The following is a 27,384-nucleotide window of genomic DNA, read 5'->3' on the forward strand; positions in this document are numbered from 1 at the left end:
GAAAATATCTGAAACACTAAACTCCTGGGAATCCTTATGAACAGTTCATGTATTTTAAAGATGTAAATCTTAGGAAGAGTAGCTTATGTTCGTGGCAACTGAAGCTGAAGGCACTGTGTATTGTAACTCTCTCAGCCAGAGAAGACAGATAACTATTTTGGCTCATATTACCAGAGATGAGACTATGTCTAGCTCTGATTTTCCACAGATTCTACAATCTTGGCCTACATAAAAACATTTAAATTTACTTTGCCATAGATCACTCATCCTGATTTCATCTTCTCTTTCCTTCTCTCCCCCACCCCAGCATCCCTAGTCACATCACTGTTAACAGTCCACACTTTCAGATACATAGAAGGCCATTTATTTTCTTCATTCCCCATATATACTTCATTTTTTTTTTCCTTTCACTTCACCCAGATCCCCAAAGAATAACCTCTTCCTTGCTTTAATTACTTGGATCTCAGTCAAGGGTAATGTGTTTCTTCACTTTGCAGGGTATTTTCTCCAGAAGAGACAAAATAGTGTCTAATATTGACAATGAATGCCGTATTGAAAGGGCTGGATTTATAGAGGAAATTACAGACAATGAAGGAAAAACTTAGAAATAGCCTCTAAAAAATCAACAGTGGGATAGCTGAATGAACAAAATCAATAATGAGTGATGGACTGTTGGAACCAGGGACTGTTTCCTTTTTTCTTCTCCTGTGAGTTCCATTTTAGCTTTCAGAAATATCACTGGATAGGCTGATATTAAGACTTCAGTTCGTCCCAGTGCAGTGATTTGCTATATAATACTTCAGTACCATCTTTGAATGACATGCAAGGGCACTGAAAGTAATCTAAAAGTATGTAGTATGGGTTATGCAGCAACATATCAGTAGGCAGCAGCTTGAGAATACAATTATCTTTTTCAGATATGCACTTTTTAGCCTCTTCCATGTCCAGTTATATAAAAAACTTAAATGACTTAGGAAAAACAATGCTGTTAATTGTGAAATCTATGCTATTCTCCCTGTGACCTTCCTCAGCCTCTTTAGATTTGTATATAGTGCTGTTGTAGAGCAGAAATGGCTAACTGGGCTATGATCCAAGAAATCTCTTGTTCAAACAAATTTCACATGAGGGCCCAATCCTATCCAGTTTTCCAGGGCCAGTGCAGCCATGCCAGTGGGACGTGCACTGCATCCTGTGATGTAGAGGCAATCACAGAAGCCTCCTCAAGGTAGGGGAACATTTGTTCCCTTACCTTGGGGCTGCATTGCGGTTGCACCAGCGCTGGAAAGTTGAATAGGATTGGGCCCTGAGACATTACTCAGTAGGAGAGATCAGCAAGACTTTATTTCTCAGCTTTCCCTCACTCCACCACCTGCTAGATGAAAACAATAATACTAACATACCCTTAAGGATAGTTGTATTTGCAGCACAATCCTAGGCATGTCTACTCAGAAGTAAGCCCAACTGAGTTAAATAGGATCCCTCCAAGGTGTTATAGGATTATAGTCTAAGGGCCCAATCCTATTCAACTTTCCAGTGCTGGTGCAGCCACAACACAGCCTTGAGGAAAGGCAACAAACATTCCCTTATATGGAGGAGGCCTCCTACTGCAGGATGCTGCACATACCCTGTTGGCACAGCTGCACCAGCGCTGGAGAACTGGATAGGATTTGGCCCTAAGACTGCAATCCTATAACACTTTCCTGGAAGTAAGCCCCATTGAACTCAGTGGCTCTTACTTCTGAGTAGACATGCATAGGATTGCATTGTTAGTGATGTATTAAATGTGAAATGCTTTGAAAAGTGCTATATTATACTGTAAAATACTAAATCAGTGCTTCCCAAACTTTTAGCACAGGGACCCACTTTTTAAAACTACACTCTCTTTAGACCCATCTTGGGACCCACCTAAGTTTACCAGACTTTTAAAAAAGGAGATCTAGAAAGACCCTCAAACATTTATCTCCCTATATTTACACATGCTTGCAAACTTCAGGAGCTCAGCTCCTTGCAGGGCAATTAGCAGCTATCTTGCAAACTGCAGGAGCTGAGCTCTTTGCAGGGTAATTAGCAGCTATAGGATCTTATTTTTGAATAGCCTCAGGCAATTTGTTATCTGATCTTTCCATCACCCTTTGGCAAGCCACCAGTGGGTCCTGACTCACAGTTTGGGAACTACTGTGCTAATGTCTAATTAGATTTTCAACATTTTGGTGCTAGTCTCCTGTGCCACACTAGGCCAACCTTTGCAGCCCAGGTTAATCTCACATTACTTTCAGTCTATTTTGATCTCATTTTCTGGGCATTCCAGAGCTTGTGTATAATCTGTACTTCCTATGTCTGCATATGTTGGGTTGTTTGGAGACAAATGGTTTGTTTTCCTTTGTCCTAATAACACCATCTCTCCTCCTTTTTTTAATTCTTTGACAAGAATTGAACATGTGTTTATAGGAAACAATCTAAGCTGTTTCTTAGGCATGCATTTGAATAAAGGCACCAAATATAATCAAGGAAACAAATTTAAAACCTCATCAAATCTGAACTAGAAAGAAAGATAACAGATAGGAAGCATGAATTCCAGTGGTGAGTTATGAATTTAAACTAGACTCAGTGGAAATAAGCATGCCTAAGGGCACAATCCTAACCCCTTATGTTGGTGTTTTCCAGCACTGACATAAGGGCAATGCAGCTCCAAGGTAAGGGAACAAACATTCCCTTACTTTGAGGAGGCCTTCGTGAGTGACACCCAAATGCAGGTTGCAGCACACTTCCCATTGGCACCACTATGCCAATGCTGGAAAGCACTGACATAAGGGGTTAGGATTGCGCCCTAACTCTGCACTGGGCTACAGCCAGGATGTTTGAACTGTGAGGTTTCGGTGTGTATTATGGAAAGTTGGAGTTAGGAAATGTGCCCTTCTTCAAACCAATGTTTTCAATGTGATAAAATGTCATAAAACCAGATGCCTCTTCCTTGCCCAGATCTGTGGAGTTTATCCTTTTTGACCAAACCAAATTATGGCCAGTTCTCAAAAGATGTAATGAAAAGCTTTAAAGAAAAAGTTGAATCAGTGCTGGTGGATTAAAACAGCATAATTGTTATACAGGTTGAGTCTTGTTATTCTTGAAGGTTCCGTTCCCACATGGAAAGCAAAAATTGCACTAAACCAGGGGTGCTCAAACTTTCAACTTTAGGGATCCTGGACCTTTAAAATTGTGTAGGAGAGATAATTTCAGCAGGTGCAGCTTGTCATCTGTGGGATGACAAGTTGCACCTGCTGAAATTCTCTCTTCTATACACTTGTTAAAGGTCCATCATCCCTAAAGTTGAAAGTTTGAGCACCCCTGCACTAAACTAAATCCATGTAAAAAACAATGTCCTTTTGCTCAGTGCTTTAAAAACAGCCTTGCTGACCTTGCACGCAGAGGCAATCAGTCTCTCTCCAGGTGCTTAGAAAGGCTTCACTCTGAGGCAGCAACCTCTCCCTTCCCCAGGAGCCCAGTGGATGGAAAGAATGGAGGAGATAATAATGACTTGCATTCTTTCAAGTGCCCAGGAGGGGAGTGTGGCTGTTCTAAGTGCCTGGAGATAGAATGATTGATGAATTGTCAGCTGGCTACCCTCTCTCCCATTAACAAGGCTATTGTTAAACATCTTTTTCCCTTTGATTTAAAGGGCCCTTCTCATCACATTGAGATAAAACCTAAGGATCCTCGGCATCACCTGGCAGGACAAAGTTCCAAACAACACAGTCCTGGAATGTGCTGGAATCCCTAGCATGTATGCACTGCTGAAACAGAGATGCCTGCGTTGGCTCGGTCATGTCGTGAGAATGGATGATGGCCGGATCCCAAAGGATCTCCTCTATGGAGAACTCGTGCAAGGAAAGCGCCCTACAGGTAGACCACAGCTGTGATACAAGGACATCTGCAAGAGGGATCTGAAGGCCTTAGGGATGGACCTCAAAAAGTGGGAAACCCTGGCCTCTGAGTGGCCCGCTTGGAGGCAGGCTGTGCAGCATGGCCCTTCCCAGTTTGAAGAGACACTTTGCCAACAGTCTGAGGCTAAGAGGCAAAGAAGGAAGGCCCATAGCCAGGGAGACAGACCAGGGACAGACTGCACTTGCTCCCAGTGTGGAAGGGATTGTTGCTCCCGGATTGGCCTTTTCAGCCACACTAGATGCTGTGCCAGAACCACCTTTCAGAGCGCGATACCATAGTCTTTTGAGACTGAAGGTTGCCAATACATGAATTAGGTTATACCTGTATTTGTCTTTACTATGTTAAAGAAAAAATATGCGCTCTCAAAACAACAAATTAACATGTTATTTATAAGCAATTTTGTTTTAACTTACATAGCCCCAAGATTTTGATTCATGTAAATGTACAAACCAGCATTCAGCTCTATTAGCTACCGTCTGACGACCATAATTATAATGAAAATTTTCTCATTCTATCTAAGCTTCAGGAAAGAAAGGAGAGCATTATGCATGCCAATCCTCTTATCCTGTCTGCAGCCTCATCACATATCTTTAGCAATATGCAGTGCCTTCAGGAAGGACTTCCTGTTTCCAGAGTAACAGGAAACCAAACCCGGACAAGCAATGATCAGTTGAGAGCCCCCTCCTACAGGTGGGAGTACAACAATGGTCTTCAGGGAGGAAGCCAAAGAAAATGGGGGAGATGGCTGAAAACCAAAGCCAAAGGATGTAAGACCTATGAGAATGCAAGGTAAGGATGTGAGACACAGACAGTTTATAAAGAAATGTAAGGAGGATTAAAATAAGAAACAGGGAAAGGAATAGAGACAATTTTGTAGACGACAGCATTCTGTCTGGCAGGAGCCAAGGGTGATAGAACAAGGAACCTTTGACCTATACTCTGCTTGATAAGGCACTTACAGCATAATCCTATGCATATCTACTCAGAAGTCAGCCCTATTGAATTAAATGTGGCTTACTCCTAGGTAACTGTGTATAGGATTCTGGCCCTATGACCCAATCCTATTCTTCACTAGCACTGGTGGAGTGTGTGTTCCACTGGTGCAAAAGTGCTGTAAAACACTTTGCTGCAGCATGCCTGTTTGCAAACAAGAAGAGCGGCACCCGCCAGACAAGGTAAGCCTGGCAATATGCATTGCAGGGGCAGGAGAAAGGTGAGGGAGGGCAGGGAGGGGATGGGCACATACTGGATCCTATCCCCCTTCCCTGGCCTGATCTGCTGACACAGATTAACTCAGACTTGCACCAGCAATATTGCTGGCACAGGTCTGAGCTGACCCATTGTGAAGGCTGCAGCTTACTCCAGGGCAAGGGGAAAATGTTCCCTTATCCCAAGGAGTCTTTCCTGGCCTGCTGAAATCCCCCATGAGATGCAGCATAGCCTGTGCTAGCACCACTGCATCAGCGTGGTGAAATTAGATAGGACTGGGCTGTTCAAGTTGCAGATTGAAAAACTGTCAGTTCTATGATATCATCCCGGGCTCCAGGGTGATAACGCCTATCCCTGAAGTGGATAGGCCTGAATTCACCTGGCCTGCCCATATATCAGAATTCGGGAATCCTGGACAAGTTTGGGCTTTTGCTGGACAATAGCCAGCATGGTGTTTTCTGCCTGGCTTAAAATCCATTGCACTCAAGGTCAAAGCACATTACTTTAATGTTTAAACACAGCGATAATAAGCAACCAAAGGACTGCCTTTGGGAAGGTCTCTAGATCCCATGCAACAAATTGGATTTGCAAATGTATTTCTGGATAAATGAGAATATGGAAGTGCCCTTATGGTGATCATAAATACTTAATTTTTGCAAAGGTTCACCTTTTTGCTCTACACATCTGTTAGAACACTGAAGTGTGTTCACACAGAGAGAAAGAAGTGCGTGGTTTTATCTATTGCTAGATCAATGCCCTACTTCCAATCTGATTGTGGGAGGAATGGACGAAATGGTTGCTTCCTCCTTAATTTTGCATACTACCTTTCTCACTTTCCCCATGATTCATTCCTGCACCAACCAATGTTTCTCTTCAATGCATTCTAGTTTCCATCCACCTGCAACATGCAGCATTTTCTTTTACTGTTTGGCCTCACGTTGTTGGACTCACTTTGCCTTGAGAAGCACGGGCCAATTTGGAAGCAGAACCTGATTGCCATCAGTTATAGTGAGGGACTCCAGCGGGTGAAGTTGAGTCCTTCACTCAGGCATCGTAGAAGTGCCACTGAGTGAAGAACTGGGGGTCATTTGGGTGAATGAGGGAATGTGTATGGCTTCATCCTACCAGTAAGAAACATATGCAGCAATGACATTTGGAGACAACATAGCAGGTATCTTGACACATCTGTGACACAGCACCAGAATTTAATGATCCTGTGAAGCAAATTACTGTATTCTGGTGCTGCTACTCTGGATATAAACAGAAACCTTGAACACATAAATTATCATTATTTTCAATTGGCAATAATCAAAGGATGAGATAAAGCAGCAAGGGCTTTTCCGCTATCCTTGCTGGGACCAATTCCTATACTGTGCCATGTTTAATTTATGATATAACAACAATACTGTATACCAGTTTTTGAATTTGAATAAGAAATACAAGTGTGCTTGTTTTCCTAAGAAACTGATATCTAAGGTTGCCTACTCTTGAAATACAAATTCTGGTATATGACAAGGCCTGGGGGAGTTCCTAAGAGTACATCTAGAGGTGGAGCCCAACAGTTTAAGGCAGGTCTAGGAAAAGAGTGGAGCACAAGAACTCTCAATTCACTTGTATGTAAGCTTTTAACATTGGCTTTCCCTTGCTCTTTTGGCAACTGGCCCAAAATGAAAAGCGAAAATGAGGTCCAGACCTTTCTTATTTTTCCTGATCCTTTGGCAACCCTACCTGTGCAACAATCACCACCTTCGATAAGTCTTTGCCACCACCAAGGCATTTGCGAAGATGAAGTCAACAGGATTAGACCAGTGTAAGTGAAAGTATGATGCTTATAAAAGCAGCATGTTTGTTTAGACTTTGCAGAATGAACTCAATAGGGACTTGCAGTGTTGGGGTGGCAGGTGACGCAGAACTGCCCTGTCATTGTTCATGAGTAAGCACCACAACAGTCCCACCTACTGACACCTGTGGAAGCTCTCCTTACACCCAAGCAAGTGGGTGCAAGGAGAACTTTCTCGGGTGTAAGGACAGCCTCCTCAGGTGTAAGCAGGCAGGGTGACTGCCATGCTTTTCCATGAACAACAGCAGAGCAGTTCTGCCTCACCTGCCGTCCCCAGGCTGCATGTCCCTGGAATACAATCTACATTTAATGCCCAGAAAACACACTGGTTTAAATAAAGTGGTAACAACATTGTTTAGCCCTTTAACTACTTGTTCAGAAAGCTGTGCAAATTAAGTTTAAGTTTTATTTAGAATTCTGACCACAGATAATCTGACCATAGATAATGTAAGCACAATCATGGGCCTGTTTAGTCAGAAGTAAGCCCTACTGTTTCAGTGGGACTTAGTTCCAGGTCAGTCTATATAAGATTGAGTCTGAGTTCTTCAAAGTTAAATGCCCAGCATGTTCAGTGACAGATATCCACATGCTAATAAATTTAATATTTTGATAACCATTGCCTTATTTAATTGGTAATCAAAAATAAATTACTTTGTAATTCTATAGCATGAGATTGAAAATCATTTTAAAAAGAAACCTTACCCCTTAAGTGTGGATCCCAAGTTCATTTGATTCCATGTCATGCATTCAAGCTGTGAGGTCATTTGGTATAAATTGTCACTGTTATGAAAATATTTAAAGTTAGAACTACAGTTATATATGACCCAATTCAAATAATTTGTATTATAAGAAGCAATATTTTTATTTTCTTTTTAATACATTTCAAAAGCAAATATGAATGAGCCCAAGGCAGCTTACTTAATATTAACCCATTTTCCTATTTGTAAGGCTGAATTTAAGGGAAAAGAATGAGAAAAGAGGAAAATAAAACACATTAGCCTAGAGATTTTAAAATAGCTACAAAATATTGCTATTATTTCTGTAAAGAAGAAAAAGGTATTATTCTATGGAATCTAACCATTTATAGGTCCATAACAACAGCTTTGGGGAACAGAATTTTAGGCTTCAAAAAAAGACTGCAGGTAATCACCCAGTTAATGAAGAGAAGCAGCAATAGGGATATGAGATTCACAGCCCAATCCTAAGCTTCTTGATGCCCAAATGGCTACCACTGTTTCCAGTAGGCACCAGGAAGCTGCCAGGAGTCTCGCAATGGGGTTTCTCAAGTCTGCAATGGCTATTTTGCTGGTACAGACTTGAAAGACTCTGTGTTGCCTTTTCAGCCCGACATGGAGTTCAGGCTGACGTGGCCCCACTCACCTCCCACCCTGGTTCCTCCCCCGCCTCACCCTTGTTCCACCCTCCCCCCATCCCCCAGAGGCCGCAGCACTGCTCGGCGGTTTCACTTACCCCCGGCGGTGGTGCATCCTTCTCCTGCCAACATCAGGCCTGGCACCTGACTGGTGTGGGTGCAGCATGAGTGCTCGCTGCTCTCCCGGTGCCGTAAGCATGCCTTACAGCATGTTTATGGCACCCAGCACCAATGCTAGGAGGGTTCAGGTTCGGGCCCTAATGCTGCAACTTATAGTGACTTGACATGAAGAAAAAAAATGAGAGCCTGAGCTTTAAACCGAGCTCCTAACTTGAATTATTCCATGCACATCTATGAATAAGTAGTAAACTCTGCAGACACAAATGCTGTCTGAAACTTGTTCTTTATTTACTCTCTACTATTATGAAAAACAACCTTAGACAAAATAAACTATCTCAATGTCATTAAAATAACTTCTCCTTTTAAGAAAATGACAAACATTGGTCAAGAAAGGGGGGAAATGCAAACACCAAAAGACCAATTTACATTATTATTATTGTTGTTGTTGTTGTTGTTGGACACATCTGCCCCATAAGCAAATTGGAAACACAACCACATCCTCGCCTGCTAGCTGGACAAGTCCCTCGGTTACCAACACATCTTTAAGCCACATAGTGCTGCTGGATTATGCAATTTGGATGAACAAATAAACACCTGAAAATTCCCCATTTCATTGAAAAGAGGAAAATTTTACTGTGCAGAAGCCTAAAATCAACTTTCACAAAATCAATCTGAAAGGTTTTTATGAAGAAAAAAAATCCTTATTAGGGTTGAATACAGCCTACATGCCATTTTATGCAGAGTCCGGCATGAACTGATGATAAGTATCAATGATAAACCCTAACTTTCTAAATTTAATTATAGCAACATGACATTACAGTATAATGTAACCTTTATTGGCATGTACCTGGACATCATAGCAATGTATGAATAAAATTCAAAATTTACATAAAATGGTTTACATTACAGTATAATGACATTCATTAAAATGATATTTAAATCATTTTCTGCTACCATTTTACAGACAGAGCTTACAGAAATCAAATTTCACTTGAATGCTTTTATCTCTCTCTCTCACACACACACACTCACACTCTCACACTCACACACACACACACACAGAGAGAGAGAGAGAGAGAGAGAGAGAGAAATACAGCTAAATGACTTCAGTCATGAAGTATGTGTAATATCACTTGTAATTTCCACAGAACACTATTACTCATTGGAGTGTCTGAACTGCTATTATGCGACCACAATGTCTCGCATATCAGTTCAGAAATTGTTAAGACTCTCCTGCAGTTTCCTCATTTGCAACAGCAGCTCCGTGCTGGTCTGTGCCACCACATTTTGCAATTCCGTGAATTCTTCCTGTAATGCTGATGTAATTAATTCCTCCAGGGCCCAGATTTTTATTAGAAGCACCAGGCCTGTGCATTTACAGCAGGAGATTTTCCTTTAACTTTATTTCATTTGACAGTTCATTTATAAGAGCCTCCCCCACAAGATCCACTTTTTCATTTCATTTGCTTTTTCATCAAGTAACACACTTATTCATCTTGTCACCAACAAGTTGCTAGGGCTGGACCCTGAAAGATCTTATTTACCTTTAAGAGTGGCATAGAATGGAAAATTGTATTAGGGGCAGCTTTTGAATGATAGGAAAAGTGGCATTTGGAAAAAATTTTCCCCTGTATACAAAAATAAAACAAAATCTATTTATAGATTGAGAGGGAGGGGCCATAGCCAAAATCGTTTAGGAATCAGGACAATTTTCAACTCAGAAATAGCTTGCACTATTCAAGACCTGTTGAATCAGAGCCAGAACATCAGCCCAGCATCCTGCTTCTCACAGTGGCCAAACCCACTAATTCCAGGAATCCCACAAGCAGAACTTGAAAGCAATAGCCCTATTCCCGGCTGCTGGTATTTTAGCAGCATATAGCTTCTGAATCTGGAGGTCCCATATAGACATCTTAGTTGCTGATACACTTGCTCTCCATGAATTTGTCTAATCCCCTTTAAAAGAATCTAACAGGCCCAATCCTATCCAAGTATCCAGTGCTGATGCAGCTGCAATGCAGATCCAAGGTAAGGGAACAAATGTTCCCTCACCTTGAGGAGGCCTCCATGAGAGGAGGAGGAGGCGGCAAGTGCTATGTCCTGCTGGCTACCTAACCATTCTGAAAGCTGCACTCTTCCCCTTTTTTAAAGGGGAGGAGAGAGGAGGGCAGCCCTCAGACGCAGTCAGTGACCAGTCACTGTCTACAAGATTCCCACTGATCTGACGGCTGTCCTCTGCTTTTCCCCTTTCAAGAAAGGGGAGGAGAAGAGGGCGGTCCTCTGATCAGCATGAAACCACACCAACAGCGGCTTCGCTCCTGCAGCCACTGTCTGCGCGGTTCCCGACCATGCAAAAACAAAAAAAAGTAGCGGAGGGAGCAGGTCGCAGTGCCACTATCCTAAGCCTGGCTCCTGGGGCATTTGCCCCCATTGCCACTGGTACTGGTATGCCACTGGTGACAGCCCTCAAGTTGGGAAGGGAGAGGTAAATGTAAGGTGTATGTGTGAAGGGAAAAAAGCAGTTTGAAAAACTGGAAGAGAGAAGGGGAGAGAGAGAGAGAGAGAGAGAGAGTTGTGAATTGGCTGAAGGCAAAAACACCTTGGGGGTGCAGGCCCAATGTCATTTCTGTGGGGTGTCACATCTGCTGCCTTTCAGAAATGCCTCTTTGCCCAGTTTCTATATTTGCAAATATTACAACGACATCTTAATTTTCAAATGCTGCCTCTCCCAAAGGAACCAAACCTGGATAGTGCTGCCCCAGAAACTTGGTAACATTGCTTTCTGAGAATTTTTATTAACATGTTTTAATTGCATCTGTTTTTATATTTTCCTCCAAGCTATCTTGGAATTTTTAGTAAAAAGTGGGATAAAAATAGGTAAAGAAATAACTAAAAAGATTCTGCTAACTGGAGAAAGAAGCACCTTTTAAGGGATGGTTCCTTTATATTTAGCAGGAGGAAAGCAACTGTCTTAGAGCCCAATACTGTGCTTGGTGGCACGGCTCCGTGCCGCTGAGCACTGTCGCAAACGTGCCTTACGGCTCACCACTGGGCTCCCGCCTGTGCTAGCCCAGCGCCAGCAGGTGCTGGGCTAGCACAGGCTGGTCACCCAGCTTCCGCGGCTCAGCGGTCTCCCGGACCACCAAGTCGCGGAACAGTAGGTGGGGGTGAGGACGGGCCAGGGAGGAAGCATTCCGGGGAGGGGGGAGGCCGGCAGGGGGCTGAGAGAGGGCAGGCTAGAGGCGTGCCAGGGGAACGAAGGGAGGCAGGTCCGCAAAGCTCTGCTCCGCAGGATCCAAGGCACTTGTGTAGGGCTCTGCGCCCGACACCAATGTCTTTACCTTACCGCTGACCTTTTGGTTGGCGGTAAAGTGAATAGCCCCATTGCGGGGCTGCTTACCTTACTCGGGGGAAGGGGACAAACGTCCCTTTCTCCCGAGGCACGCAGGATCCGGTGGCAGCCCTTCTCAGTGCCGCCGAGCCTGGGTGTCCCAGGCAGCTCAGGATTGGGCTGTTATTAATTCCAGAAAAGCATTTTTTCCAGTGGCAGTTTGCTGATGTCTGTTTTGTGTCTTATTTGTTATTGGTTTGTTTTTGTACAGTGAGCCCTGTAAGGGCTGGAAGGACAGGGGTGCATTTTTTCATTTATTTGAATCACTTTGTGAATTCTAAATAATAAAGAGTAAAAATCAGTTGTAACACTGTATCTTAACGTTTTAATTCTTAGGGGACAATCCTATGCATGTCTATTTGGAAGTAAATTCCATTTTGTTAAATGCAGCTTACTTCCAGGAAAGCGTGGACAGGATTGCAGCCTAAATGTGCGATGGGCTGCAGATGCAGTACACATTAAGATTCTGATTTTATGCTCTAAGGCTGCAGTCCTCTACACGCTTTCCTGAGAGTTAGCTTCACTGAACACAAGGACTTTCTTGGGATTTTCTTCCAAGGAGACAGGAATAAACTTGCATGGTAAACTGAATTTTGTTCATAGTATTCCAGAGTACAGAAGAAAGTGTAAGATAGAATATATTCAAATTTATGACTGGCTTCTATTATTATTATTATTATTATTAACAGTATTTATATACCGCTTTTCAACTAAAGTTCACAAAGCAGTTTACAGAGAAAAAAATCAAATAACTAATGGCTCCCTGTCCCAAATGGGCTCACAATCTAAAAAGATGCTCACAATCTAAAAAGATTATATCTGGCTGTGTAACCATAGGATGACCACATGTCATAACCACAAAAGAGGACAAGGCACCCCAAAATGTAAGACATCCATGAAAAATGTAGGAAATAACAAAATCAAAGCTAAAAACACTTGTATATTGATTTCCTGTGGTTAATTTAAACACTATATTACTTATTATTAAATATAAAACTATGGCTGCAATCCTAACTCACTTTCCTAGAAGTAAGTCCCATTGAACACAATAGGACTTACTTCTGAGTAGACCTGGTAAGGATTGTGCCCTGTATTATTAATTATATTACATATATCTAGTCACTACAAGAAGGCTGTGTGCTGCCTGCAGGGGCCCACTCACAGGGAAAAGGAGGACATTTTAGTTCTTTTCCAGGACACTAGGCTAAAAAAGAGGACACGTCCAAGAAAAAGAAGACATCTGGTCACGCTGAACCAACAGCCCTGTTCCAATATCTGTTTTAAAGTTGTCTGAAATGGTAAAACTAATTGGAAGGAATATGATTCTTTTTATTCTGAACTGATTGCTCCAAATTCCTGCAAATGAACCACTGCAAAAATCCTTCTTCCCTTTCAGAGATGTTTTTAAAACAAACTGGGGAAGAGGAAAGCATTGGAATGGCAAGGATTAATGTCAGTTGGAGTGAAATAAAAGGAAGTTAACTCTGAGCAAAAAAGGAACTTAAAAGGAAACCAGTAGTAGATCATATAGAGTTTGTTTTGGCCTGCATTGCAGCCTACGAGTTCTTGACCTTGGTGCAGAAAGAGCTATAATCTGAGCTGCAACTCCTCCACTCTTAAAGTCTTTGTAAGTGTGACTCATAGTAAATTTTCAGTATTAAACATGTTTACTACATAAAACTGCATGATGAAGAACAGTTCACATCGCATCACCATATTAACAGAACCATAACTGCTGGATATCTAATGCACATTTACAGACAGCATTGCCTTGCCTTCTCTAGCTGGTCATGAAACATCAACAGGTAACTCTTGACAAACATACATTGCGCTGTTTCAACTAGGGTTGCCTAGTTGAGATCTTTGAGCTATTTCTGTACCTAGAAGAGTTCATAAAAGGAAGAGTGTCACCAGGTATAGCTCTCCCCCCCCCCCCGCAATCATAGAAGAAGCTGCATCTGCATCTATCAATGGGTAGAATTTCCCATTTCGCCTAGCATTACAAACGTATGTAGGCCCAGACCAAAAGGACAGCACATCTTGGGAAATCACATCCATGAATGTCAACCTAGATGGGATTTACAACCACACATTAACTCCAATCCAGGGGTTTATCTATGGAAAAAGCCATGATAGCCCCTCTCGCAGCACTGTCAGGCTTCCTTGGGCTTTCTACCTATGTTTGCATGCATCCCAGCAGTACTTGCCTGCCAAAACAGATGGGAATTTCTCCTTGAGGGTTTTCCCTTCTGAGAAAAAAAAAACTGTGGTGAAGAGGGGCCTCTCCCCAGGAGACAGCCTAGGTTGCTCTCAGCTCCACTGAGAACTCAAAACCCGCAGATAACAAACACACAAGTTTTCCAACCATATGTTTCAGGTCCATGTGGAAGATGCTGAACTCACAGATAAAGAAGTACCTGGCACCACAAAGGTACTTGGCTTATTCTTTAGGGCAGTGTTTCTCATATTGTGGGTCGGACCCACTAGGTGGGTTGCAAACCAATTCAGGGGGGTCCCCATTCATTTCAATATTTTATTTTTAATATATTAGACTTGATGCTACCATGGTATGTGACTGCATTGGGGGAAATGTTACAGATTTATAATTTTAACGGGCTAATATGTATACGCTTTGAACAATGATAGTAAATGGGACTTACTCCTGGGTAAGTGTGGGTAGGATTGCAGCTTAGGATTGTTAAAAATGTTCCTGCTTGATGATGTCACTTCCGGTCATGACATCACTTCCGGTGGGTCCCGACAGATTCTCATTTTTAAAAAGTGGGTCCCGGTGCTAAAAGTTTGAGAACCATGGCTTTAGGGTGGGAAATATAGATAAGGTAACCCAGGTGGATTTTGCATCCAAGCAATAGTACATTTAAGGGAAATGCTGGTTTTTACATGCTTTTTTGCACATTTGGTCTGGGACTCAGACCTGCTGAGTTCAATGAAAGTTACTCCTTTGTGAGATCATTGGGTTCACAACCTTATTATTGTGGTGGTGGTTTTTATTGATTGACATTTGTATCCCACCTTTCCAATGAACAATGCCCAAGGCAGTTAACATTCATAATAATAATTTAAAAAATTAAACTCACTATAAACAGTATAACAAAATAAAATTAAGGACCAGCAGATAAAAGCCCATAAAAAAGCAGCACAGTAAAAGGCCACCACCAACAGATTAAAAGCTGAGCCAAGACAAAAATGTCCTCAACTGGCAGCAGAAGGCCATCAAAGAGAGGAGTGAAACTTCTCCATTATGAAGGAAGTCCAGTCTGGCCTCAGCCAAACAGAAGGCCTTCTCTCTCATTCCAACTAAACACATATCAGTTTTGTTATACACAAAGAGAGCCTTTCCAGCACACCTAAATGTTCAGACAAACCTTAACACTTAACAAAGATACAGAAATCCCCCAGGAAACTGTACGTACTACAGAGAACAAGTATTTGATGGAAATGGAGAGTTACAAGATCCCACTGCTTCCATAATAATAATTAAAAAAAAAAAAAGAATTAGCAGTAACAGCTATTCTTTCATCTTATTTCTTCCAAATTGCTCTTTACATTTCAAAGCAAAAGAACGGTTCATATTTCAAAAAGGGAAACAGGGAAGGGAAAAGGTGTTAGTTCATTGTTTTCCTTTCGGTTTCACATAGATCAAGCCAAAATAACTTTAAAAAATTAAATGTGATTGACTTCAACAGAACTGACATCCAAGTGATTCTAAGATGAAAAGAAACGAAATGTTTAAAAATGGATGGGGAAAGCCTTTTAATCTTAATCAAACAATTTTAAACCTTTGAAAATTAATTCTGTTCTCCCACCTTTTTACCCCCCACCCCCACCATCAACCAAGATTGATATCCCAGCTACTGGGCAAGTATTAGGCTTGTGTATATGGTTTCCAAACCCTTTTTTCTCACTTACCAACGATTGGGAAGCCATACAGAGGACTCTAAGGAGCCCCCCTGCAACCCCAGAAGCCAGCACTACAGAGGGCAAGTAAAAAAACCCTGATCAGCCCTGGCAGGGGCACAATCCTGGGAATGGCATCACTGCCTCCTACCCACCCACCAACCCCTTCCCCTTAATGACTTACCTGGTTCTCAAACTTCCTGGGATTGTGAGAACCACTGATCTCGACATAGATATAGACAGGCAGCTCATTCCTACCTAAATCCCTACATGGTGACTGCTGCTAGTGCAGCTACTGCTGTATCCCTCAAGGGCTTTTCACCTGCTGGAGGTCTACTCAAGCAGGGGGACATTTGTTCTCCTGCTCCAGTGTAAGCCACAGCAACCACTATGGTCAACTTAGACCTGTGTCAGTGGTATCGCTCATGCAAGTCCATGTTGGTTCATGAAGGCAGATCAGGCCCAGGAAGGGGGTTAGGATTTGGCATACCTGTCACTGATCCTGCCCCCCTCCCAGGCCCAATCAACCCTCTCCACTGCCACATCAACACCCCATTCCGCCCACCTCCTGCCACTGGTAATCCTGGCTCCTGTTCCACCCAGGGCTAAAACCAAAGCGTACTGCTCCCCCTGCTGAGTGCTGCCCCAGCCCCCATCCGGGAGCCTTCAGAGAGCCAGAGAGCCAGGGAGGCTGTGCACCACCTCCCCGACACTCAGATGGCTTTCTGAGGCCTCTAGAACAGGGGTGCCCAAACACCGGCCCGGGAGCCACTTGTGGCCCTCAGAGGCTCCCAATCAGGCCCTCAGAGAGCCCCCAGTCTCCAATGAGCCTCTGGCCCTCTGGAGACTTACTGAAGCCCGTGCTGGCCCAACGCGACTGCTTTCAGCATGAGGACGACTGTTCGACCTCTCACCTGAGTTGTGGGATGAGGACTCCCTCCACTACTTCCTGTTTCACGTCTGTGATATTGCTGTTGAAGTGAAGGAAAGGCTGGCCTTGCTTTGTGCCAGGCCTTTTGTAGGAATTGAGCTATTCCAAGACCTTCATTCATTCATATAAGTTACATCTCTAATATATTCATTTATGTAAATTTATTCAAATTTTAAATAGTAAATTAATTCTTTCTTTTACAGTCCCTGATACAGTGTCAGAGAGATGATGTGGCCCACGTGCCAAAATGTTTGGACACCCCTGCTCTAGAAGGACAAAAATTGCTATTTCCAGTTTCCAGCAATTTTCAGCGTTCAAGAGACGTCCGAAGGCCTTCGGACAGTAAGGGAGGTGGCATGCAGCCTCCCGGCTCTCCGAAGACCCCCGGACAGGGACGGGGGTGGTGGCAGGAGGGTGAGGACGGCAGAGCCACCTTGGAGGCCTGGCACCCTGGTGTATTTGCCCCTCCAGGGACATCACTGCCTCCCGCCCCATCCAAACCCTGCTAGAAGACATGCTAGCAGAAGTTGCGTTGTGAGTGCCATAAAACAGCCTCCACCAGCACGATGCTACCCTGGTGGGCAAGGGGGATAGGATTGAGCCACTAGATATCTAATGTTTGTCATCTTTGACATAACTTTTTAAAAATTGTTTCACCATCTTTCAAGTCATCAAAACAAAGGAACATCAAGAGAGAGATATTTGGTTAATTCCAGACTTACTATAACCTGCAAAATGGTTCTGCTTAGTACAAAAATCTGGTGGCTTTGTAAGAATTATGAGTTCAGATTTTTTTTTTTATAAAGTTTTACCTATAGATGCAAAGAAAGTTATGAAAATTCACTGAAATCATCTTAAACTTCTGAAATATAGCTGGTATAAATTGAGCTTCAAAGATCAGAATTTGACAGCTTCCTTTTCCTCTCCCTTAGAACTCCCCACATACCCCTATGTTTGTACATTACCATGTTTTTAGGTACTTAAGAAATAATAAACTATCCTTAGTATTAGTATTCCCTAACCATACAAAATCAGTCTTGCTGTCAATTTAAGTTCTGACTATTATTCAGTTATCCCTCAACAAAACTATAGCTGCAGAATCTGGGCTTTCTACTAGCAGTGTGTTAAAGAGTTCAACATAAAATGTTAGAAAATGTGTTCTAATATGTGCTATAACACAACCTGTCACAAGGGCATATGAAGTCTATGGAGTAAATAGGTTCTGGTGTGTGTATTCTCCCCTCCCCCCCCCCACAGGGTAGGAGAGACTTATGAATTTGGAGTGAGACAAAAATACCTGTTGTATATAGAGAGACAGGGACCTGTCCATTCCCCACCTCTCAGATAGATGGGCTGCACCATCCTATGCAAAGTGAAGTGGTGACAATTTTCATGAATAGAATTAGGAGAGAATTTAAAATCAATGGAGGGCAATCACTTTTTTTGTTCTGCTACTGAACCTCCTTGATAATGCTGTTACGCTACTCCCCTGTAAAAGCCCAATCTACGCGCTGACCCTATGCTAGCACTGAGTGTCACAAACATGCCATAAGGCACGCCCGCAGCATTTCATGCCGGATTAACACTGGCACCGGCTCAGTACCAGTTCGCATTGAGCCAGCACCAGCCAGAGGCCCTCCACACTCTGCCCAGAGTAAGGGACGAGCTCCGGGAGGGGTAAAGATTAGTCGGGGTGCAGGGGGGGAGGTGTTCCAGGGCAGGGGGAGGACAGGAGGAAGGCAGGGCAGGGGGGAGTGGGGAGCTCTGCTTTGCTGAATTCAAAATCCTGCCTCAGGCCTCCCAGTTTGACATGGGGCCTCTCAACTCCTTCAAAATAGCCAGCACAGACTTAAGTAACCACATTGTGGGACTTGGGCCTTTTCCTGAGGGAACAGGACGAATGTCACCTTTCTCCAAGGAGACTCTGGTGGTTACCTGAAGGCCATAGGATGCAGTGGTAGCCATTCTGGTGCCGCTGCTCCTCTGGGGGCCAGGCAATTTAGGATTGGGCTGTAATCAGACAATTTGCTCAAAAATGTTTATAAGACATTGGTGCTTTACAGATGAAAGAGGCTTCTAGCTGAAATGATCTGTGTCTCTCGAAAAGTGTACTGCCCTGCTTCGCCAATACGACTACAACCTCTCAAATAGTAAAAATATCTTCCTGACTTTGCAGAAACCTAACTGCTGTTCAGTAAGACCTTTATTGGCATAAAATACAGAGAAAGAACAAAACAAAACAGAAATATACAAAGACAACACAACATAAGCATAAACATCAGTCACTACCCAGAGTCCCAGGGCTCTGCCTGGCTATTACCCCAGATAAAAAGGAAGCGACATTATCCAGCGTCTCAGAATCAGGTGTAGAAAGGAGAGACTGAAGCATGATTGAGTCCTCCCAGCCCTGCATCCTAGCTAACAATGGGCCTAGATATTTCTTGCGTGACGCATCATACAGCGGGCAGTAAAAAAAGGTATGCATTAAAGTCTCAACGCAATCCCTACCACACTTGCATTTCCTCTCTGAGTAGGGGATACCGCTGAACCTGCCAGTTAATAAAGCAGATGGAAGAGCGTTACACCTTGCCAGTGTGAAAGCTCTCCGGGCCTGGGGGCACACCAGGTGGTAAAAGAAGGAGACCAGTTTCCCAAAACTGACTGGAATATGGAGATGGAATGGAGAACATGTGGTTCTGGCGGCACTAAACTAACTGCTGTTCATACGCTAGATTAAGGGGGGGGGGAGAGTAATAAAACATTTTAAGAAACAAGCTCTTGCAGTCTTAACAGTTATTGAAAGGAATTGTGCTCAATAAATGAACAGCCCTGCTGGCTAGTCATTAAAAATTAACTGCCCTTCCAAATATGTAGCCCTTAAAGAAAAAACATGAGCCTAATTATTTCAGGTTTTCTCTCAGAGGCTGCATTGCCACTATCAGGGCTCTGAAAAAACCCAGACAGTTTAGCAACAGGTTTTCTGCACCAACTTTCTAGAGTTGTGATTATCTTGAAGTGCATTCGATTAATTAGTTTTGTTTTTCAGATGTTTATTACATTATTTTGTGTGAGAGCAATTTTACTTTTATAAAAGCAGTCTGCAAACAGTAAACTGGCAGCATTCATAATCCAAATTTACATGACATATACCTCCAAGTTAAACCTACAGAAGTGGAGAAAATATAGCATGCTGCCTATAAAGTTCATATAATTAGTCTGCCTTTAAAATATTACAGAATTTGCAAGTTCCCTGCTATCTGGGTAAAGAGCCACCTCTAAAGTGGTGGTCCTCTTACCTGGGGAAGAGCAACTGTCCCTGTTCACCCAGCACAGCATCCCTTCCAGTAGCTGTTTGCTGGCATTTCTTCTGCATCTTTTTTAGACTGCGAGGGATTGAGGACATTGAACTATTTATTATTACTATAATAAATAATAGTATTTATATACCGCTTTCCAACAAAAGTTCACAAAGCGGTTTACAGAGAAAAATCAAACAAACAACTAATGGCTCCCTGTCCTGAAAGGGCTCACAATCTAAAAAGATGCAACACCAGCAGACAGCCACTAGAAAAGACACTGCTGGGGTGAGGTGGGTCAGTAAGTTAGCTCTCCCCCTGCTAAATAAAAGAGGAGCACCCACTTGAAAAAGTGCCTCTTACCCAATTAGCAATTATTTATTTATTTATTTATTTACTCACTAAATATCCTTATTAATAATAATAATAAAAACTGTTGTTGTGCTGTAACAATTTTGCATGGTTAATCTTCTAGAATCTTACAAGAGAACACACAAACCCCAGCACCCCTCTGTTATCCAACATGGGGAAACTACATATACTCCTTTGCCCTTGCTTTTAGCTATAAAATTCACTCTAGATTTGCTTGTGTGATTCTTTTCGGCCCTTGATCACCTCTTGTGAGGTAGAAAAAATCATTGTTTTCTCCACAAAGGCGAAGTGTACCTCTCTGCCAGCTTGCAGGATGTGGACTAGACTTTACCTCCTTTCTGTATGCGAGCTTTCTGTTGTCAGGTAAGCTTATTAGGAGAAAGATGCAGCCCTATCTTATGCAGGTTTACTGGAAAGTAACTCCAGTATGTTCAATGGGATTTACTTCCAAGTATTTATTTACATGTGAATATTGCAGCCTGCATGAATTAAGCAATTTCTGCCCAATGTTGCATATATGGAACAGGGACCAAATGTGTACACCCGTGGGCTGGGTAGAAATGGGTCAATTCTGCCATGAATTATGAATTCATAGCCATTTGAGGGTGGGAATTGAGATGGAGAGGCATGTGAGGGAGTGATATGAATAAAATGTTGCAGATCTCTTAAAATCTGCAATGGCCAAATGGAGGCTTGCATTTCCAGCACAGCCCAGACTAAGGCAAAAAATGCTTTAAGTCCAGGTAGATGGTACAGCTAATTATACAAAAGTCAGGAAGTGCAAAAGCAGTTGTATGCATTACTTGTAGGAAAGGGTCACAGTCCCAGCATACAACACACATAAGAAGGACTATTGGCCAATACAACTATAATTTTGTAGACAGGCAGCTATGCATCAGCATATCTTCTATAGTGAGCTTAATCTCTTCAGTTGTGTTTAAGAAGAAACCTAAATAATTCTTGACCACGTAAGAAGTAAACAAAGTCAGGAATGAATTGACATCGGTAGGATGACATTGGCACCCTGATAGTAAAGATAAGAGTTAGAAAAATCCAATTGCACTGATGAAACTTCAGATCTCATAGATTGGAGTGCAAGCAGGAAAAAAGGGCTAAAATTAGAGGACCAGCTGCTAACCGGAGATAAAGACTAATTATACAGAAGGGTAAATCTGTTGTGAGTGTTTGGAGTTAACACACCATCACTGGGAATTGGATTTATTCAACAGAACATTCATGAGGAATCGGAGGAAGCCTAAATATCAGGCTAAGGAATGGGAGGAAGTGACATGCAAGGAGAACCAGCTACATCCCATTCCTAGGAAAGTAGAGAACTTCCATCAGAGACCATAAATAGTTAGAATACATGGAGAAGCTGACGTTACAAACTATCTCTTTAAGCTCCTTTGGCTGCAGCTTTACTTTTGGCACTGATGGGTGGTAAACAACAAGCAGAAACCTAAAGGATACTTTTCAGCTCCTGGCTGGCGCCCCACATTTTGACTCACACTAATTAAGCTTAATGAAGCAAGCCCTGCATCTGGATAGGCCAGCTACTTTGGAAGAGGGACAAGCAAGGCAGTGCTCAGCCAGGTCTTTGGCCTCTCCCCTTCTCAGAGTTCATTATGCAACCATTGTGGAATTTACCATGACTGATAATAGTTAAATGTGTGGAGGTCTGTGCCACGCTAACCTGAAATCAGGTAAGAGGCACAAAAGTTCTCCTCTCAGCCTTGACTCTGTTTGAGGCTGCCATTCTCTGCCTGCTTACTTAGAAGTAAGTGTCACTGAACTCAGTGACACTTACTTCTGAGTAATGATGCAAAAGATCATGCTGTCAAAATACACATGTCCCTAGAAATGCACCAGACAGAAGCAGACTAGTTGGCCATACAATCTGTGGCAGAAGACTTTCTCCTGTGCAACTAATCTCAGTCTGAATAAACTTCAGTCTTTCCTTCCTTTATTACCACATCACCTCCTTCCCTTGACGTCAACCTAAATTCGACACTTAGTAAAAGGGCTTTTGGAACTGAATGACACAATATTTTTGCTGTCAAGGCCTGATTAATCAACAGTGATATAACCAAGCCTGTACAGCTCCCCTTCGCAGAGGTACATTGTTTTTGTGTGCACATGTTTCTTAGCAGCTCCCGGGACATGGGATTGCTTCCAAGTTCACCAAAAGTTGAAGCATAGGTGGGGGAGAGAGAGGAAAGGAGGAGGAGGAGGAGGTTTTTGTTCTGGCTTCTGAACAAACTCAAAATAAAGGGTGCCCTCCCCTGTGCTCCACACTCCATGTGAAAGAAAATGGCAATCTCTCTCCAAAAAGAAGCTACAGGTTGTTGTTGTTGTTGTTTAAACGTATCCTGGACAGACAAATCATGATTGAACATTTCAGGGTTTATAGTGACAGTTCTGTAAGGGGCAACCGAGAACAAGCAACAGAGATCCCTTTGGTTTTAATCGGGGATTGATTGTAATGAAGGCTTTTTTTTAAGCAGTCAGTCAACAACTGAGGATGTTTAAAAAGCACTTCTGTGAAGAAATGTACAATTCCTTCTACTCAGAATGATCCTGTCCAATCCTATGAAATGCAGTAATTTGGACTTCCTTTCTTCTTTTCAGTTTCTCACAGTTGGTATTAGTCTCCTGAAAGAGGCTCTTTACACTAATAGTTATAAAAAGGGACAGAAAGCCATAGAATTCCCAGATGCTGTCTATCCCAGAGGCACACTGACTTTTTCAAGTAGCACTATTTTCTCGTGTCATTCCTTCTTCATGAAAAGGAACATACCCAGTCACTCACTCCACTCACTCATATTTGTCATCAGTGACAAATGGTCTTTTGCAACTGGCAAGAATGGAGAAAAGTTACAGAACTTTTACGGAAATGTATTCATTTACCTTTGCAAGTAAGAATCAGTGTCTTGAAAGAACAGCAAATCAAATTGGTCCCACCAACTTCAGTAGTGACTGAATCGCACTTAATTCCAAATACTTTTGATTACAGGATTGAATTTGGTCATTTCCCCCCCCCCCATTCCGATCCAAATCCTCCCCCTGTTCTGTGGCTGCTATTGGGGAAGGGAACCAAAGCACTTAAGGGCCAATAACGTGTTAGCGTGACACGTAGTTTTCTCCTAAGTGACTCTTTGCCAATGGACAATGCAAGGTCTTCACCAAAACCCACCATTGGCTAAACCTGAGCAGATCCAACTATTCCACTAAGGACCAAACAAAGAAATGGAATGTTCTCTGTGAACATCTTGTGCAAGTGAAGATAGTCTGACAAGCAGCCCCATCCTTTGCAAGTTGACTCAGAAGTATGTCTCATTGAGCTCAATGGGCTCTACTCCCAGATAAACACAAATAGGATTTCAGTCATGGTCCTCCTCAAAGGCAAGGATGGGCCCCTATTACACTATGAGGAACCCAAGGTCCCAAAAACATTTGAAATGCTATCAATTCTGTCAATAAGCAGACCAGTTCACTGTACAGTACAGTGAACATTTTGGAATAAAACTCTACTACTTAGCATAGTAGATGTCAGTGTGATGCTACTAAATCCTTTGCAAAAAAAATTAGAAAATGTTAATTAAATTACATTTTTATTTTTAGAACACACACAAATTATGGGCGCTCGATTTTCTGTCCTTGCTTTTTGCATTTGTTGCTGTAGCTTGTTATCACTAAGTCTAAAGAGAATAAGAGACTAGCTAAAACTTAAATTCCCATTCTATTCTTGGAAGCGGAATGTGTGATTTCTGAAGAAATAAAGTCAGGTGGCAGGGGGGAAGGGAGGGGGAGAGGAAAAGAGGAGGACAGCTATTCATTTTCAGAGTCGTTTGCACCAACAATAAAGCTGTTTTGGCAATAACTGGGAGGTGGAATGTACACAGGGAAGATGAAGACACTACAGTAAAGGCTTCGCACCTGTTATAGGGGTTCCTCAGGAGCAGAGCCTGGCTGCCCGTGCAACTGTCCGTGGGAGTGTGGCAGCTGTAGACAGGGGGAGGCACAGAGTATTGCTGATCACCTGCAGAGAAACCAGAGAGATTTCACTACCCTCCAGCAAGGCTGTTTGCCAGTACCACAGAGACACTAACATCATTTAGTGAAGAGGGGAGAGCTGGAGCTACATTTCAGAAGTGCCATCTGAAAAGGGAGAAGGGAGGAAGCAATCGTTATTGTCTCCAATGGAGAGGGATGGACCAATCCCTATGTACACCTAAACTGATAAATTGTTGAACAGAGTTCTAATGTAAAACAAGTGGCTAATTCGATTTGTGATGGATGTGAAACAGCCTATTGTGGGAAATCAGCCCGGGGAAACTTTGATTCAGGTCTCACTTCAGCCCTTCTTCACCAGCTTCCTATCTGCAATGTAGATATGGTGGTACTGGCCTACCTGGTAATTCTGTGGCAAACTTCACTAAAGCAACCTGCATGAAAACCGTTTGAACTCTTGCTGTATAAATTTGGAGAGCTCAATTCAACTACAGTATAGGGAAGAGCTTTTAAGTACCATTGGATTTAGTGGAAGAGTGAAGAATGGGCTTAAATCTCTCCTACTGGAATCAGTGGAGTTAGAAAGTGCTTGGGTTTCTGCACTAAATTTGCAGTGAGCGATGCTCCAATCCTAAATGCTGCTGATTTCAATTGAACAAAATCTCAGCAGTTCCAGCATAAGGATTGGGCTGTGGATGCAGGTCATATATACAGAAAACCAATGTTTGAGCTTAGGTGTGCCTGGTGTCAGCTCAGAGTCAATGTTTTTATTACCATCCACTTATAGAACACACATAATGCACTGAGATCCTGGAAGAGATTTTCACTGCGACTATAGCCTATTTCCTTCTTGTAAAAATGACTTCCATCCCAATTATCCAACTACTATTTGCAACTGTTCAGAAAAGAAACCCTTGCCTGAACTCACTCCCATTCCTCTTTTAGACTTTTTGGGTACACCGACTATCTCTCTAGTTGTGGATAAGGCGAATCATTTCTCTCTCTGTAATCGCTGGTACATCCCACAGACTAGGATTCTGCTGAGTTACCTAGAGATGTCTGTTGGCCGATGGGGTCCTCATGCTTGAAGGAGTGGTTGGCAAACTGCGCGGTGTGGTGAGAGGGAGTGTGGCCGTAACTTGGAGTTCCATCAAACGCCACCGTGCCGTAACCTGCCAAGAGAACAACATGGTCAGGAATCAGGAACTGAATCGCCTTGGCCTTGAACCTTCTCATCAAGCGGCTTCCTGCAAAACTGTCCCCACCAAGCAGGCGTCAAAAGTCTCTTTCCAGAAGCGGGTGGCTCCTTTTAAAAAGAAGAGATAGCCATCACAGTGAACCCAGATAAGCCCAGCAAGCAACCAAAATAGTTCACTGCTTATAGCAGCAGCTGTTCTGGTCCAGCTGGCTCCGAACTTTGGGCTGCTTGCGTCACCTTCTCCACCATTCCCACTGCTAACATTTGATGGTGGAAGGAAGCCCTTTCTTGCCATGGAAGCGCTCACACCTTCATGCCTATTTAAAGCTCAAGAACTGTGGAGGGCCTTTGTGAGAAGGAAAGGTGGGGGAGGTGCTCAGGCACTTACTGCAGAGTTAGGGGAAGTGGGAGACCTGCAGAAGACTGTGAACCCAATCCTATTCCTTTCTACTCAGAAGTCAGTCCCATTCTAGGCAATAGAGCTTACTTCCAGGAAAGTGTGGATAGGATTGCAGCCTGTGATTCTAAAGTACGCGCAATGGGAAAGACAGGTCCATTGAGTTCAGAATGATTTACTACCACGAATATTCTTACTTCGAAGGAAACCAAGTGCCAAACTGCTTACTGGGATGGTGAGGCTCAAAGGCTGCCAACTCTGGCTAGAAATTGGGAGTTCTGGCTGCTCCCGAAAAGGGCAGGCCTCTGGCTTCCCATAATAAGAGTGATGTTTTCATTAATTGTTCCTCATAATTAAGAAGGAAAGTCCCCATCTGTTGAGCCAACACTTCTGTCCTTTCCGATGTAAAAGTTAGCCTTTAATCCCTCTCTTTCTTGTTTCTCACGTTTTATAAGATTAACTTTCTGAAGAGCCTGCAATAAAAATGGCAGGCCGTTAAATGAAAAATAACCTCCTACTTTAAGCGAAAATTGCTCGCTCAAATAATAATAAACAGCCTATTTAAAGGGGAGAAAAAAACGGAGCGAATTCAGATGGAAAAGGATCACTTCTGGTGACCCGAAGGTGATGCTGAATCGTAAATCAGGAGTTGAGACACCGACTTTCATTAATTACTTGGAGCCAGTTAAACAAGTTCAGCTAAAAAGTAATTACAATGTAATATTATCTTTCAGGCTTCTCGGCTCATCAGCATTTACCCCAAGACCAAAGAATTTCTGGCGTGGCCCTTATGAGATCTGCCCTTACTCTCCCAATCATAGACTTGGTGGATTATGATGTTACTTTTTTCTGCTTTGTTTAGAGAGCTCTCAGTGAAAAACTATTTCCTCCTAACCTTTCCCCCTACTTTTCAACTGCTAGTTTAGGATGCCTCGGATCTTAAAATCTCGGTTCAATCCTGTTGCCAAAAGAAGGGTAAGCGGGTTTGCAGGCGCAAGAGGCAGGGGGAAAGGGCAGCTATCCCCTTCCCTGTTACAACCTGAGCTTCCCTGGGCAACAGCCTACTTCATTAGTTGCGTTTGTGGAACCAAACTCTCCCCTGCTAGCAGGAGAGAGATTCCGTCAATGAAAAATGGACCAGCGCTGATGGTTATGATGAGGGGTGTGAAAATTAAAACTGAAGAGGGAGAGGAGAGATTTCCAGAGCACGACAGTGATTCATGAGCAGCTCACATGCAGATCCAAAAGCCACTTCCAGGAGTGACTGAAAGAGGTGTCCATCTCCAGCCCTAAACATATTAACAGTGCTTAGGAAAAACATTCTGCACATGTTTCGTCAGAAGCATCCTCGACTGCAAGAGATCAACAGCCCAATAACCTGAAAGAGGCA

The 27,384-nt window shown here is 42.9% G+C and overlaps 1 protein-coding gene across 12 annotated transcripts in view; it reads right to left on the reverse strand.

The window, feature by feature from the left end:
- WT1 (WT1 transcription factor) overlaps window positions 1-27,384 on the reverse strand; it is a 62,230-nt gene that overhangs the window by 25,547 nt on the left and 9,299 nt on the right. For 4 of the 12 annotated variants that reach the window (XM_066628099.1, XM_066628124.1, XM_066628089.1 and 1 more), the window contains exons 2-5: window positions 25,449-25,571; window positions 24,325-24,427; window positions 7,691-7,768; window positions 2,205-2,231 (exon numbers count right to left, since the gene is read on the reverse strand). In XM_066628099.1, the coding sequence (XP_066484196.1) occupies window positions 2,205-2,231; window positions 7,691-7,768; window positions 24,325-24,427; window positions 25,449-25,571 (331 nt within the window). Of the gene's footprint in view, window positions 1-1,527; window positions 1,558-2,204; window positions 2,232-7,690; window positions 7,769-24,324; window positions 24,428-25,448; window positions 25,572-27,384 lie in introns of all 12 variants that reach the window. The other 8 variants (XM_066628141.1, XM_066628150.1, XM_066628107.1 and 5 more) reach the window with 5 other exon arrangements.

The sequence above is a fragment of the Tiliqua scincoides genome, chromosome 1 (assembly GCF_035046505.1).
Source record: "Tiliqua scincoides isolate rTilSci1 chromosome 1, rTilSci1.hap2, whole genome shotgun sequence".
NCBI classification, from domain to species: Eukaryota; Metazoa; Chordata; class Lepidosauria; order Squamata; family Scincidae; genus Tiliqua; species Tiliqua scincoides.